General features: G+C 37.7%; 4 protein-coding genes and 1 long non-coding RNA gene across 6 annotated transcripts in view; 4 read left to right on the plus strand and 1 right to left on the minus strand.

The window, feature by feature from the left end:
• Positions 1-2,365, plus strand: part of LOC111481019 (DDT domain-containing protein DDR4-like) — a 6,098-nt gene extending 3,733 nt beyond the window's left edge. For both annotated transcript variants that reach the window (XM_023126290.1, XM_023126289.1), the window contains 3 exons: positions 127-250; positions 801-843; positions 1,673-2,365. In XM_023126290.1, the coding sequence (XP_022982058.1) occupies positions 127-250; positions 801-843; positions 1,673-2,132 (627 nt within the window). In that variant the 3' untranslated portion in view covers positions 2,133-2,365. The remainder of the gene's footprint in view (positions 1-126; positions 251-800; positions 844-1,672) is intronic.
• Positions 2,366-3,234: 869 nt separating this feature from the next.
• LOC111480983 (aspartate--tRNA ligase 2, cytoplasmic-like) lies at positions 3,235-7,740 on the plus strand. Its single transcript, XM_023126231.1, has 10 exons — positions 3,235-3,372; positions 3,883-4,567; positions 4,734-4,847; positions 5,511-5,801; positions 6,426-6,536; positions 6,679-6,732; positions 6,834-6,913; positions 7,004-7,119; positions 7,218-7,332; positions 7,467-7,740. Exons 2-10 carry the CDS (start codon positions 3,956-3,958, stop codon positions 7,591-7,593), a joined length of 1,620 nt encoding a protein of 539 aa, XP_022981999.1. The 5' UTR covers positions 3,235-3,372; positions 3,883-3,955; the 3' UTR covers positions 7,594-7,740.
• Positions 7,741-7,829: 89 nt separating this feature from the next.
• Positions 7,830-10,192, minus strand: LOC111480957 (glucan endo-1,3-beta-glucosidase 5). Its single transcript, XM_023126197.1, has 2 exons — positions 9,346-10,192; positions 7,830-9,097 (listed from the first exon to the last, which is right to left on the minus strand). The coding sequence occupies exons 1-2, from the start codon at positions 9,693-9,695 to the stop codon at positions 7,981-7,983; spliced, it is 1,467 nt and encodes a 488-aa protein (XP_022981965.1). The 5' UTR covers positions 9,696-10,192; the 3' UTR covers positions 7,830-7,980.
• LOC111480958 lies at positions 10,012-10,530 on the plus strand. Its single transcript, XR_002717958.1, has 2 exons — positions 10,012-10,092; positions 10,192-10,530. It is a non-coding gene; the product is annotated as an uncharacterized LOC111480958 (long non-coding RNA).
• Positions 10,531-11,528: 998 nt separating this feature from the next.
• On the plus strand, positions 11,529-14,826 carry LOC111481006 (cytoplasmic 60S subunit biogenesis factor REI1 homolog 1-like). The gene is made up of 5 exons (XM_023126269.1): positions 11,529-11,809; positions 12,528-13,052; positions 13,141-13,310; positions 13,413-13,631; positions 14,419-14,826. The coding sequence occupies exons 1-5, from the start codon at positions 11,705-11,707 to the stop codon at positions 14,576-14,578; spliced, it is 1,179 nt and encodes a 392-aa protein (XP_022982037.1). The 5' UTR covers positions 11,529-11,704; the 3' UTR covers positions 14,579-14,826.
• Positions 14,827-15,392: the final 566 nt, after the last annotated feature.

Genomic DNA, 15,392 nt, shown 5'->3' on the forward strand with positions numbered 1-15,392 from the left:
AAAAAAAAAAAAAAAAAAAAAAAAAAAAAAAAAAAAAAAAAAAAAAAAAAAAAAAAAAAAGAAAGATTGAAGAACTTATAGTTTCTTTTTTGTGATTATAGAAGCTTCTGTTTTTGCATGCTGCAGAAGAAAGAAAGATTATTGAAACGTAAGCATAGGGAGGAGATGCTCTTGAACGACTATAAGAAGCCCTGCATAGTTGGAATTACACGCACTTGTCGCATCCGTGCACCCGTGAACTATACATTTGGTATAGAATGAACTTCCCTTTACTACTCTCTTGGGTATTAAAATTAACTGCTTTTAAAATTTCAGATGTTTCTTTTTTCCTTGTGGAAGGAAAAAGAATTTCATATTTGTCATTTTTTATCGTTTGGTCTTAGTTGCTGTTATAATACATGTGCACACACAACGGATGCCATCGTTTGCCACTTTGGTACTATTACTGCTTCATCTTCTTCAGTAATTTTCCCTAAAAAGGGAACCCGAGAGGACAAGAAACCAAAGAATCATTATCTAGTACCATTACAGCCTCATCTTCGGTGATTAGAGTTGTACTTGAGAAGAGTGATATTTTGTCACCCATATGGTATGTAGATCAGGACGACTGAGTTGGAGTTGAATTATAATTTTGTGATATTAATCTCTCTTAACAATTGATCAACAGACTGGCCTTTGTTGATGGGAATTATATTGTTCTGAACTGAAAATTTTGTGAATATGTGTTGGATGTTCAATTCCATTCATTTGTATCCTTTATCACCTCCTAATAGCGCATTGATTTGTGAAATGCTGTGCAGAGGAGTACAATCGGGCTATTGATGATGCCATACGTCTATCTGGGTAAACATTTTTCTTCTCCCTCACACACACTTTTTATTATGATTATTATTATTTTCTAGATTTTACTGCATTTTAAATTTATTTATAACTACAGAATGTTCTATTTATCATTTAGTTTTGTTGTATTGCAACTACCTGTTAAGAAAAAGACAGCATCATGGACTAAACATGGAATAAAACACGGTCATTCTGTATCTATAATTATTGTGAAGTTTCATGCCCATCCATCTTTGCTTGTTTAGCAGCGTAGTTTCGGTTATTTGACAAAATAGATTTGTAATTCTAAACGGTGTGCTCGTTTATTTGGTTTGAACGGATTGTCTAAGACGTAGGTTGGTTCAGGTTATATGTACTCGATGGCATAGGAAGCTGTTCCCAATTGTATACTTGATGGTATTTCGATTCTATATTCAATTAGAGATCAGCTATGGAGGACAGTATGTACATTTTTTTTTGGTAGATTAATTCTATGGACCATTTGATTTGAAAGAGGCACTCATACATAATATCCAAAGTGAAAAGTTGGTCGATATTTTTTTAGTACAACAAATGTCGAGGGGATGGGAGATTGAACCTCGGACCTTTGCTATATATATGTATGTATGTATGTATGTATGATTGCTTTCGAGTTTCAACGGTGGGAATAGGACGGTCAATTGCAAGCAGGACGATTGTATGAACTCAACCCTGTAGTTTGTATTTTGGAAGCCAAGGGCATATCCTGGATAGTATCATAAAAATGAACTGTTATCTTCAACATAATCTGCTGCATTCCGTATTTATATTCAAAACAATACCATAGGTTTAACAAATTTGATTTTCTTTTCAGGAACGAGGAAACAACCGATGAAAAAGAGCAAGGGATGCATCACAGGCGCAGTAGAAAAGATGTTTCCACTAGTGAGAATCCTGAAACAAGGATGAAATCAGAGGATGCCTCTGGAAATAGCAGCGAGTGCAGCAACAACGATGACAGTGGAAGTAACTCACATAAAGAAGTCAATCACGACAGTGTCGATGACACCGATAACAAAGACTGTGAAGACACAGACGACAACAATGACGATTCTGATTCAGATTATTCCGAGGCAGAAGAGAAGAATGAAACGCTTCACTCCAAAGTAGCGACCGATGTCAAAAAGGCATGCAGTAAGAGAGTGGATAGAAGCAGGAACCATCTTAGTAATCAAAATGGTAAGGGAGGTGCCAAAAGTAGGCTCAGACAAAGGCCAGTTCTCAACGCTGCCCTTCATTCTGCTGTTGTGCCTGATTCAGATGATGAACATTGATGAACAATTGAAGCTAAATAAACAGGAAACTGCATCTTGAAGGCCATTCTACCATTGCAAAGGTATTATTTTCCTTGATTTTTTTGTGTTCATAGGAGTTCTAAATTACACTGGTTCATTAGTTATCTGGAATTTTCTTGTTTCCAATGATCATGTTGATGAATGTGTTAATTTGAGACCCTAAATTTTAAGAAATTTTGTGAATGTTTGAAATATCAGTAGTTTATGATCAATTATAGTGCTTTCACCACATGGATGATAGGTTAGTGTAAGCTAATCTTAATAAAACAGGTCTGAAGAAGTCGAACATGATAGACCTAAACTTAAAACAAGCCTCCACATGCCCACACATGCATTATATGTGCTGACCCACATGCCTCACTCCTCGTACCTCCACACGGGCATGACGCCGATGCGCTCATGCATCTTCAACCTCGGGACAATTTGAAATTCTAGATGTTCCCTATTATTTCTCTTTATGTCTCTTACATGATAACTTAAGCAAGGGTCCATATTTCATTTTGGTTTCCATTTTAGATCACGTAACCATGAATCTATTAATTAAAATATATTGTGCAAATTGCAAAAAATAAAATGCTATATTTTCTTTTCATTAATTTTAATTTTAATTCTTTCGAATCAATTTAACTTCAAATTTATATAGGAATTTTAAATCAACCATCTAATAAAAATAAGAGGAAAAAGAAAAGCATAGATATTGTCCCGTCTACTCTAGAAACTGTCTAGAGTCGGCAAGTTAAGCATAGAAACTGCGAGTTAAGCATAGAAACTGTTTACGTCTGCGATTACGTGAAAATTGTCTACGTTTGAAAATTTTCATTTATTTTTAGCGATCGTTTTTTATGTTTATTATTTTTTATGAATATTTTTATTAATTTAACTTAATTTAATATAAACAATATTAATTGGTGTTATTAGAAATGAAAGTTATATGGCTGGTTGTAAATTATTATGGGGTTGATAAATTAATTTCCCTAAATAAAATATAAAATTAATCTGTATCTAAATTTATTAATCATTTTCAAATATTTTTAAAAAAAATAGCACTAAAATAGTGAGAAACAAAAGGAGAAGTCCCCACTCATTTATCCTTCCTCCACGCCACTTCTTATTTTTCACGCCGTCTCTTCTGTTCATTTCCGCCGCCGCCTCTCTCCCGTTTACTGCCGTCGCCGCGGTCTTCTTTCTACCGCTCGTGCCGCTGAAGGCTTCCCTAGCGGTACTGCGCTGATTTTTTTACTCCCTTGTTGTTTATGCTATTCTTCCAAATTCCATATATGTATTTCTTCTCACTTGAAAACACGTAAATTATAACTTGTCTAATGGAAGAATGGAGGAGTTTTTTGATCTGTTTTTTGGGTTTATTAACAATAGCCGAATCGCAACCAAAAGGAAACAGCCTTGCGGCAAAATTGGGACGTGGTTTGTGTTTGACTGTTCTGATTCGGACATGAACCCGTCATCCAATTGTCTTTTAATTCATTGCTTGATTGATTGACCTTGTATTTTTGTAGATTATAGTTCGTAGAAGACGATGAGTTTTTTTCTTTTTTTAGTGAAATTCTGTCCTTAAATCAATCAATTCAATAATCGATGATGCTTTGAATTTATGGAAAAGACAGCATGAATCCAGACATTTTTTTTGTAAAAAATTTGTTAGGTTCCATGGTACTTTGAATTTATGGAAATAAGAGAATGAATCCATGCATTTTTTTTTAAATTTGCGAAGGTTCTCCGAGTGTGGAGTCCAAATTTCCATATCTCATTCCTCAATTCTACTCCTACAACCCGCTCTCTGCAACATGTCCGCTTCATCTGAAACTCCCATGGACGAGTCGCTCTCTGCCGGCGTCAGCAAGAAGGCTGCTAAGAAGGAGGCTGCTAAGCAGGAGAAGTTGCGTCGTCGCCAGGAAGCAGCTGCTGAAGTTTCCATTTCGTCTCTTGATGTTGAGGACGACCCGCTATCGGCTAACTATGGCGATGTTCCACTCTCCAACCTCCAATCCAAAGAGGCTAAGAATATTGATAATTGGACTCAGGTTGGCTCTTTGACAGGGGAGCTTAAAGATAAGTATGTGTTGTTGCGTGGACGAGTTCAGACGATTCGTGCTGTTGCCAAGAAGATGGCATTTTTGGTAGTGAGAGAAAAGGGATTCACTGTGCAATGCGTTGTGTCAGAGCAGCCAGAGCTTCTCAGTCGCCAGATGGTTAAGTATGTCGTTGGATTGAGCCGTGAGTCTATTGTTGACGTTGAAGGAGTCGTGTCTGTGCCCAATGTTGCCATCAAAGGAGCTACACAGCAGGTGGAGATTCAAGTAAGGAAAGTATATTGCATCAGTAAGGCAATGCCTACTCTGCCTATAAATATTGAGGACGCCGCTCGTAGTGAAGCTGAAATTGAGAAAGCGTTGCAGGTATGTTTTGTTTTCACTTTCTTTTGATGTAATCCTCATTGTGCTTGATTGTCTAATGTTTGTTGTTCTTTGTAATGAATTTGAAATGCAGTGGAAGTTTTAATAGATTTTCAAGAAATGATCTGTAGACATCCTTTTTTATACGAGACTTCTTTTTTGCTCGCAGGCTGGTGAGCAACTAGTTCGTGTTAACCAGGATACGCGGTTGAACTACAGAGTCCTTGACATACGAACTCCCGCTAACCAAGGAATTTTTCGAATTCAATGTCAAGTTGGAGCTGTGAGTTTTCTTTCTTATTTTCTATCTTCTTGTTCATTTAATTGTTGATCTAAGCTGATGTGTTAAACGATACGAAATTGAAGCACACAACCTTCATTCAAAATTGATTATGTCAACTATATCTACCACAGTCAGCCAGCTTGATTCCCATTGCGTAGTTCTAATGTTTTCAAAATCAGTTGGGGCGTGCCTCGAAGCAAGGCAGTTGTGATGTGCCTCTAGTCTTATGCCTCTGATGTTGAGGCGCACGCCTCCACCCTTAGGCCTTAGAAGGCATCAAAGACATCGGCCTCACTGCATAATGAAAATTCTAAAAATTTTAAATTTTAAACTTTAAGTTACATCTCATGATATATGGATAAGTGAAAAATTTCTTGTTGATTTAAAGTATCATAACATTATGATTATAAGGTGCCACGTTTTTATACTTTTTGTTCACGACGAGCATACGCCTTACTTGTCCACGAGGGAAAGCCTAGAAGCCGCCATAAGCATTTTAAATTATTGCATAGTTCATTGGCCATGTTTAGGAAGTATAAATTCTTTACTGGTGGACTTTTTGTGGCCTCATTATCGATAATTGTAGCCTGATGCTCTTCACCCTTATTGTTTGCTGCTTTTGTTTAAAGAAACTTGGTCATTGAACAAATTCTAATTATGCAGATATTTAGACAATTTCTGTTGTCTGAAGGTTTTGTTGAAATCCATACTCCAAAGTTGATTGGGGGATCCAGTGAAGGTGGTGCTTCTGTGTTTAGGTTGGATTACAAAGGCCAGCCCGCTTGTCTGGCGCAGTCGCCGCAGCTACATAAGCAAATGGCTATCTGTGGCGACTTTGGGCGTGTATTTGAGATCGGTCCTGTTTTCAGAGCGGAGGATTCTTACACACATAGGCATCTGTGTGAATTTACAGGACTTGATGTTGAAATGGAGATCAAAACTCATTATTTTGAGGTAATGCTCTACGTAACGATCGAAGCCCACCACTAATAGATATTGTCCTCTTTGGGCTTTCTCTTTCGGACTTTCCCTCAAGGATTTTAAAACGTGTCGGTTAGGGAGAGGTTTCCACACCCTTATGAAGAATGCTTTATTCTACCCTCAATCGATGTGGGATCTCACAATTCACCTCCCTTCAGTGTTCAACGTTCTCGTTGACACTCGTTTCCTTCTCCAATCAATGTGGGATCCCCCAATCCACCTCCCTTCGGGGCACATCATCCTTGCTGGCATATTGCCTCGTGTCCACCTCCCTTTGGGATTTAGCCTCCTCGTTGGCACATCGTCTCGTGTCCACCCCCATTCGGGACTTAGCCTCCTTGCTGACACATTGCCCAATATCTGGCTCTGATACCAACGGTAACGATCCAAGCCCACCGCTAGCAGATATTATCCTCTTTGGGCTTTCCCTTAAGGTTTTTGAAACGTGTCTGCTAGGGAGAGGTTTACATACCCTTATAAAAAATTCTTCGTTCTCCTCCCCAACTGATGTGGGATCTCACACTCTATGTTGACTATTTATTTATCATGGCCATCTTTATTTGATACTTCGTTTGATTTATTTCTTTTTTTGTGAAGGTCATGAACATTGTGGACCGTTTGTTCGTCAAAATGTTTGACAGTTTGAATGAAAACTGTAAGAAGGAGCTTGAAGCTATTGATAGACAGTATCCTTTCGAACCGTTGAAGGTGAACTTCTTTGTTAATTACCTACTTCCTAGAAATCTTCGTAGTGCCGTAGTGTTTGATATTCTTATGGTTATGACTGAGTTAGAATATTTGAATGATTTCTTCTCATTTCGATCTTTGATCCGAGTTCATGAATATGCAGTACTTACGAACCACTCTACGACTTACGTTTGAGGAAGGAATTCAGATGCTGAAGGTGAGGGGTCAAAGTTTTCCTTTTCTTTTTTGAGTAAGGAACACGATGTAAGTTCGAAATGTTGTGATATTTTGTTCTTTGTTATGTATGAATCTCGTCAGGATGCCGGTGTCGAAATTGATCCTCTTGGGGATCTTAATACAGAGGCCGAGAGGAAATTGGGACAGCTCGTCTTAGAGAAGTAATTCGTGCCCCTACTTTCTTCGTTACGGTTTTGTAAAATGACTATATATCTTTAGATTGCTTGCTGATTGAACTTTCCTAATTATAGATATGGCACAGAGTTCTACATTCTTCACCGATATCCTTTGGCTGTTAGGCCATTCTATACTATGCCTTGCTATGATAATCCAACTTATAGCAACTCATTCGACGTCTTCATTAGAGGTATACATTTTATTATTTCATCTCTATTCATTTCTTGACTGTTCTTAGCACTAAGATTTGGATTATGTATTCATTCTATATATCTTGAAACTACTTAGGGGAAGAAATCATTTCCGGGGCTCAGCGTGTTCATGTACCAGAATTTCTGGCCGAACGTGCACAAGCATGTGGGATTGATGTAAAAACCATAGAAACATACATCGATTCGTTCAGGTACGTTTCTCTTATCACGACTTCTCTGTAATTTGTCCTATTGGTTTTCCCTTTACTCAAAGTCGAAATTTAACCGTGTAAGCGAGGTTCAATTTGTGAATGTCGAGTTCTTCACTTGAATGCTTTCGTTACAGATATGGTGCTCCTCCTCATGGTGGATTCGGAGTAGGTTTGGAGCGTGTCGTGATGCTTTTCTGTGGTTTGAATAACATCCGCAAAACCTCGTTGTTCCCTCGTGACCCACAAAGGATCGCTCCTTAGGATTTCACGAGTAATGTGTATGTCGATTTTCGAAATTGGCTTTTTGTTGCCTCTTTTCTCCCTTCATGGAAGAAAAAATGAAATAAAATTTTGATATACTTATGATGGTTGATTAAATACAATTGTTTTCATGATTGTAACTCCAAATCTTTCTTCACATGCTTTACTTCATATAGATTCATTCTAATTAGGAATATGCACTAAAAAAAAGCAGCAACAACAAATGAAACTCAAAATTTTGTTCAACTAATATACTTTTAAAAGCCATATTTTGGAGATTGATCGATTTTTTCAATGTAATATTACAACTCAAAATATAAACTTACAGATTTTGACTGCATAAACATATATAAATCAAAGAGATGGAGGAATCTCTGTAGTTTTTGATCACAGAACTGCTAGAATAAAAAAACAGAGAAACAACAGCAATGATCCAGCAGAATACCTCAGAGCCTTTGATTTTTCATTCACAGCAACTTCAGAAGGCTGTGTCATCACAATGAACCTGCAACTTCCAACTGATGGATCTTGAGTTGAAATAACAGAGAGATGAGGAAACTTACAGGAGCTTGCCACCTGATTCTTTATCTGGTAGTAGCTGTTGAATGCATAAGAGATGTTTTGCCGAGCGTCTAGCGCCCCACATGATGTCTGGAAGCCAAGGCTCGTGCAATCGCTGTTTTCGCAAGCGTAGCTAACGCTTGGGGCAATTTGTGGATCGTCGAGGCTGGCTGATGGGGACAGGACACACCATTGTTTTGCTTGATACTTGACATTTGATGCGGGTACTAAACTACGTGTGCCGTTTGCCATTTGAAGCATGTATTTAGGCCGACCGTCGTAGTAAAATAGACCCCAATGACGTTCGAAATTGCCTGGCTGAATGCTCTTGGCGTCTTCGTCAATAAGACTAAACAAGTATGCATCAATAGGACCAGGTCTCATTGGCGTTCCCTGTCCCGAAACAAAGCGCGAGAGAAAGCCTTGGCTGAACCTCTTGGCAAACTGCAAATTTGCATTCCTGTCTCCATCTGTTGGCCATCCAATCTCCCCAACTATTATGGACATGTTAGGGAAGCCATTTTTCTGCAAAGATGAAACAAGGGTGTCGTAGTTTGCAGTAAACACATTGTCGTAGACTCGACCGTTATCGTCCAAAGCTTGGGAGAAGCCATCGAAGAAGGCGTAGTCAATAGGGAAATTGGGATCTGCATAAAGGCTAATGAAGGGGTAGATATTGACAGTAAAAGGGGATTCACTGTCACTCAAGAATTTGACAATGGAAAGCATAAGGTCATGGATATCAGAACGAAAGTCACCACCAGAAGGTACAGTTGTTAGACTCTGATAAACATCAGCATTCATAGGCACCGTCACTTTAACCCTAGTGCTTAAACCAGCCTTGACAATGGCAGCTTGAATATTTTGAAGAGCAGGAAAAGTAGTTCCAAGAAAGCTTCCATTGAAGGTCTTCAAGAACGGTTCATTCCCAACTGCAACATACCTTGCAAAACATAAGTAGTCAAAAGTGAAAATCCTCCATCTGAATGAGACAAATCACAGGACAATAATTCAAAGGAACAAAACTCAAGCGAATTCCATGGTTTCTTGCAGCAAATTCAGGAGAAACAGCCAACAAAAGCAGATTTCAAGCAAGAAAACAATCTCACAAACACATCAGCAGTTGTTGAATTGAATCAGATAAAGTCTAAAGATAGATTGGAGAGCGATTGTTCATTGTTTTGTCTTTACCTTATATCGACACTTGTGGACGAAATATAAGACGACAAGTTTTTGGCAACCCAATTTTCAGCGTCTTGGATGCTATTCGCCAAGCTATAGAGCATATCGTTTGGAATTCCTACCATCACTTCAATCCCTGACTTGGCTAAAGCGTTTAGAACTACAGGATCGGCGTCAAAAAGCTTAACCTTCTGAATGCCATTATCCTTCAGCAACTTCACCACCGTAGCCGGCGGCAACGGATGAGTAGATTGAGTTCCCCAGTTCACTCCGATTCCAATTACTGAACTCACCGCCGCAGAAGAGAGCAGCAGAACAAGAAAAAGTCCCCGAACAGCTAGAAATTTCAACGATTCCATATCAATTACTGACAGAAAGAACCATGGAAGAAAAACAAACCGATCAAACTGATGAAATTGAAAGCGAGTTCGGTTTATCACAAGCAACTTAGATGCAAAAAAAGGTAGGGCATAGGGCACAAAACTAGAAAGCTTCTGGAATGGAGGATTTCTTATCGTGCAAGGAAGCAGCAACAGGCCAAAGCAAAGAAAGGAAAAACATTAGCACAAATATCGACAGACGTCAATAAAGAAAAAGTAAGCGAAAGTAAAACCACAAAAGAACGATAACAATAATGGAATCAACTTTACCGCAACAAATCAAAGGTTCGAATACCAAACCTCCGCAACTGTAGAAACTTCGGATTCTCGAACTCCACACAGAGACAGAATTCTACAAGACGAACAGAGAGAAAAAGTAGTATTAAATTAGAAGTGCATCGCCATGTTTAAATGATTCCGAGACCTGATTGTTAGTTTCTTATTGTATTTTCTCGCCGATTTCTCCATGTCGCAGCAGACAAACAGATATATGAAGAATCGAAAAATCGAAGAACCTTGAAGCCTGTAAAGACAAATGCGACATTTGATGACTGAGACCTTTTTCCGGCAGTGGTGCGGTGGCTGCCTCTCGTCCTACGGCGGTTTGTCCGTCGGCGGCGCCATGGGCACTTGGTTTGGCTGTGAGATTCAGTCGAAGGTATCGATCATGGCGTTATTGAACCCCCTTGAACTTGCAGAGTACGAATCTGATACTGCTCGATCATACTTGTCCGTAAATCCCACTGTTTCAAGTGTTGCTGAAAACACCACTCTTTTTATATTAATACTGATTATCCCAAAATTTAAATTTTAAGTTATATTATTTTATGGATAATACACAATTTAGCTTTCAAAGATAATTGTGATATTTTTTTGAAATTTTATTTTTTTTAAATTAATTTCCGACATTATATTATATTTTTATTTATTAGGTATACTATAAATTACATTAAAAAAATAGACATTGTCTATTTTTTTTTTTAAATATATATATAAATATGGGAAGATGAAAAAAAAAATTCTTGGTCGGAATTCCACGGGACGGGATGGAGAAAGCTCTCACCTTGTAGACATCTCTACCTTATATGCATCCCGACTCTTGACACTATTTCTTAGAATTTCACTAATTTATCTTGCTTCTCGAAGGTCTATCAAAACGAAATTAACATAATTTTTACTTTGGAAAGTCGCAAGTCCAATTTACGAAAACCTAAATCCCGAGACAAGCGTGCTCTTTTGATTTACTCGTTATTGTTTATGACCCGGACTTCTCAAAAGCCTACAGGAACGAAGTTGGCACGACTTTTACTTCGATTTACGAAAACCCAAATCTCGAGACAAACTTGTTCTTTTAATTTACTCGTCGTTATTTACAACCCGTGCTTCTTAAAATCCTATGGAAACAAAGTTGGCATAATTTTTTTTCTAACCCTTGAACTCTCTATTTTTCAATCTAACTAATTTTTAATATATAATTTTAGTCTAAATAATTTACTAGCAAATAGATAAAAATTAATATAATGAGCTTTTTATTTTTATTTATTTATTTTATTTTTGAGATTTTAGGATCAAATGCACCTATTCCTAAAAAAAATTAAAATAAAAGGGTAATTTCCCAAAAATAAATCATGGGAAGTGAAAGGACATCTACCAATTATAGAGTAACTGGGCCAAGTTTTCACATAAGTGGGCTGCAAGCCTCCAAAATAGAGGCCCATAGGCCCAAATTAGGGCCCAATGTTCGAAGGCCCAAAGATGGCCCATAGCGGGTGACGCAATAGCATGCGTCTGTTCAGAGCCACGAGACGTCGGCAACGTTTGCTTCTTTCTCTGCGACACCTTCTTCTTATTTATCTTCAACCCGCCTCTGCATATCGTTTTTCTTCGTTTTTGTTCTCCCTCTCTCAATTGTTGGTTGATTGTTTCGTTCTCGGAATCGATTGAAGTCAGAATCAGAATTGCGGAGAAGAATTAGTGCCAGAGAGAAGATGCCGGGGCTAACCTGCAATGCCTGTAACAAAGAATTTATAGACGCCGAGGAGCAAAAGCTTCACTACAAATCCGAATGGCATCGATACAATCTTAAGCGCAAGGTCCTCCTTCTATCTCTGTCTGTAACGCATGTGTCATGCTCATAATTTTATGTCTTTTTTTTTTTTTTTTTTTTTTATTTTTTGTTCATTTCTGTTTGGGCGTTGGTTCTTGCTTCCGGAACTGCGATTTTTGCCTGATTATTTCAATTTTCTCGCTAGCATTCGTCTTGTTCTTTTTCTTTTTTGGTTAAAAATCTAGGTGCGAATATTTGATATGTTGTATTTCGGGGTAGATTTTATCGATCATTACTCCTTTTGTTATGAAGATCAGCTGAAATGATTGTTCTAAAGCATTATTCGTGTTTTGAGATGCTTAGTTTTTTAATTTCAGTGCCCTTAGCTGCTGTTGCTTGCTCATACAGTGTCAGGAAATTGCCTTAAACGGGTTTAAGTTTTTCAAGGAATTTGTTAAAATTCTGGATGTTGTTTTGAGGGTTCATCTGATGAACACGGGAACACGGACTCCTTAGAGGGAATAATAGTCTGTGACTCCAATTAGTCTCTTTGTGGTTGTTAAGCAGTTCTATGGAAAAACTCATTAGATTTCATTCTGTTGAATGTATCTAGGATGCCATAGGCATTTGAAACGGTAATAATTTGTTGACAATGCCACATTGAACTGGCCGTATTATTTGAGTGTTTTGGAAGCGTCTCTGGGAAGGATTTGAAAACCCACCGTTCTTGTATTATTTATGTAATTATCTTGTGAACAAACCAGGTGGCTAATGTTCCTGGGGTTACAGAGGCATTATTCTTAGCTAGACAATCTGCTGCTGCTGCACAAGAGAATGCCAAATCAGAGACCGCAATGTCATACTCTTGTGGCCTTTGTAGCAAAGCTTATAGGAGTGCCCAGGCTCATGCCCAACATCTTAAATCCAAGAGTCACATCATCCGAGCTTCACAAGGAACACATGATCAAGAAGTTGAAAAGCCAATTATTAAGCCCCTTCCTCAGCGAATTTCTAATAGGGTGCCCAAACAAAATGAGGAAGAGAGTGAGGAGTGGGAAGAAGCTGATTCTGATGAAGACATGATCGATGAGAATGACGATGAGGGTGAGGACGATGATTCTGATGCCATTGAGATGGACTTGGATCCATCGTGCTGCTTCATGTGTGATTTAGAGCATGATACTATCGATAGCTGCATGGTTCACATGCATAAACAACATGGATTCTTTGTTCCTGATGTTGAATATTTGAAGGATCCGAAAGGCTTCCTTACATACCTCGGTCTGAAGGTGCCAAAACGAGATATACCCTTTTCTCAGTTTTCTTTTTGCTCAAGAAAATCAGAAGTCGATTTACTTTTCTTTCACGTTGTTCCAGGTGATGAGGGATTTTAGGTGTCTGTACTGCAACGATAATTGTCTTCCTTTTAGCAGCTTTGGAGCTGTTAGGAAGCATATGGAAGCGAAAAGCCATTGCAAAGTGCATTATGGCGATGGAGATGAGAACGAAGAAGTAGAATTGGAAGAATTTTATGACTACAGTAGCAGGTGCTCATCAATTTGTTTCTTGAATTTACAGTCCTCATAGCTTTAAATAAACACGGTTCCTGAGTTGAGTTGCTTCTCATTTTCTATGGTGTTGTCATATAGTTATGTGGATGGAAGTGGCAACCAGCTAGTAGCATCGGGGGATGGGGCCAGTTCTGTTCAGCTTGGTAGTGGTGGAGCTGAGCTCATCTTAGCTCAAAGAACTAGCGATCCGCAATCGACCAAAACGCTTGGTTCCAGGCAATTTCTACGTTATTATCGTCAAAAACCACGACCATCTCCTGCAAATGATGCAGCCATAACTGCTGCATTGGCAGCAAGGTATGTTCTGATCCCTTCTAATGAGGCCTTCAGCTATAATATAAACAAACAAGCGTAGAAAAAGAAATTCAACGAGAATAAGTTCTAGGACAATTATAAAAATCTTTAAAAACTTCGGAGTGGCACTGTAACCCCCAAGCCCGCTAGCAGATAGTGTCATTTTTGGATTTTCCCTTCTGGGCTTCCCTTCAAGGTATTAAAATAGGTCAACTAGGGAGGTTTCCACACCCTCATAAAGAATGCTCCGTTCTCCTCTCCAACCAATGTGGGATCTCACAATCCACCTTCCTTGGGGGCCCAACGTCCTTGTTGGCACACTGTCGATGTCTAGCTATGATACCATTTATAACCGCTCAAATCTACCGCTAACAGATATTGTCCTCTTTGGACTTTTGCTTCAAGACTTTTCCTTGAGGTTTTAAAACGCCTCAACTAGGGAGAGGTTTTCACACCTTTATAAGAAATGATTCGTTCTCATCTCCAACCGATGTGGGATCTCACATGCACGATACCTACATGCCAAAGAGTCTTTCTTGTCTTTTCTTGTCTGAATATGCTGGGTAAAAATAAGCAAAACTCCTTACATACTTGCGCGACACCTTTTTTTTCCATATTTTTTAAGAAATTAAGCTTTCATTGATAAAAAAATACGAACCCACAAAAGAATATCACGATTAACTACTATTGTCGATTTGATTATGCACCGAACAACTCCGTACAATATGATAGCTTGATTGAATCGGAGGGTTACAAAAGTTTGATGAGAAATTGCCATTTTGGTATGCAGGTACAAGAGCATGGGATTGGCAACTGTCCAGTCGAGGGAGAAGACGATCAGGACAAAGGTGATGAAAGAAATTAATCGAACCGGATTGGAAGCCATGCGTACCAAAGTCGGATTGAAGAACAACGTAATCCGAAACCTGCCTAATAATGTTCCATACTAGTGGTATGTTATTAGCCTTACATTACATTATAATTAAAATGCCTATGATACAAAGAACAATCGGCTCTAACGGGGTGCTCGGCAGACTTTGCAATACATTATAATTCTCGTTTTTACGATGAACAGATCGTTACACCTTTCGTGTTTCGTGCAGGAGGGACGTTACTGGTATTATGCAATTTTAGATTCTCTTGGTAACTGTGATGTTAATTTAATGTATACAATGGTTTAACTCTTTCTTTGATTGAATTTAGGGCTGATTGAGTGCAATCTGTCAGTTTTTTTATTTTTATTTATTATTATTATTATTATTTTTTGTTAGTGAGCTAATAGGACAAATAATTTTTTATTACAAATATATGAGTTTTTTTTTTTTTTTTTTGGGTTAAATTAATAAAAATATCAATTTTCAAAAGCTTCAATAATACTATTAAATATTAAAAAACGTTATAAAAATACCTTTTTGAACTTTTAAAAATACTAAACCATTTTGAAAGCAAGTCGTTAATATTTTGTTTAAATAATGCATTTGAACTTTTAAAAAGATTTTTAAATTAACTTTTCACTCAACTTTTTAATCAATCATTTTAATTTTTTTTCCTACAACTTAAAAAGAAACCAACCTTTTTAGAAATAAAAAAAATAAAAAATATCGGTTAATGATTTTTAAGTTTTTATTTATTTATTTATTTTTATTATGTTTCATGTCATTATTAAATTTTAAAAAAATTTATAGAAAATGTAGAGCTTTTTTTTTTTTAATAAAAAATTTATTTTCTTTCTACCTTCATCATCTTTCCCTAAACTCTAAACTC

Source organism: Cucurbita maxima, unplaced genomic scaffold (genome assembly GCF_002738345.1).
Source record: "Cucurbita maxima cultivar Rimu unplaced genomic scaffold, Cmax_1.0 Cma_Scf00006, whole genome shotgun sequence".
In the NCBI taxonomy this organism is placed as follows: domain Eukaryota; kingdom Viridiplantae; phylum Streptophyta; class Magnoliopsida; order Cucurbitales; family Cucurbitaceae; genus Cucurbita; species Cucurbita maxima.

What these genes read in the sequence shown, in the direction of transcription:
- LOC111480983 (XM_023126231.1), top strand. Translation starts at nt 3,956, where the DNA reads ATGTCCGCTTCATCTGAAACTCCCATGGACGAGTCGCTCTCTGCCGGC. An exon ending in AAATTGAGAAAGCGTTGCAG is followed by an intron (nt 4,568 to 4,733) that starts GTATGTTTTGTT and finishes TTTTGCTCGCAG; the next exon opens with GCTGGTGAGCAACTAGTTCG. An exon ending in AAGGAATTCAGATGCTGAAG is followed by an intron (nt 6,733 to 6,833) that starts GTGAGGGGTCAA and finishes GAATCTCGTCAG; the next exon opens with GATGCCGGTGTCGAAATTGA.
- LOC111480957 (XM_023126197.1), bottom strand. Translation starts at nt 9,695, where the DNA reads ATGGAATCGTTGAAATTTCTAGCTGTTCGGGGACTTTTTCTTGTTCTG. An exon ending in TCCACAAGTGTCGATATAAG is followed by an intron (nt 9,098 to 9,345) that starts GTAAAGACAAAA and finishes ATGTTTTGCAAG; the next exon opens with GTATGTTGCAGTTGGGAATG.
- LOC111481006 (XM_023126269.1), top strand. Translation starts at nt 11,705, where the DNA reads ATGCCGGGGCTAACCTGCAATGCCTGTAACAAAGAATTTATAGACGCC. An exon ending in TTTTATGACTACAGTAGCAG is followed by an intron (nt 13,311 to 13,412) that starts GTGCTCATCAAT and finishes GTTGTCATATAG; the next exon opens with TTATGTGGATGGAAGTGGCA. An exon ending in ACTGCTGCATTGGCAGCAAG is followed by an intron (nt 13,632 to 14,418) that starts GTATGTTCTGAT and finishes TTTGGTATGCAG; the next exon opens with GTACAAGAGCATGGGATTGG.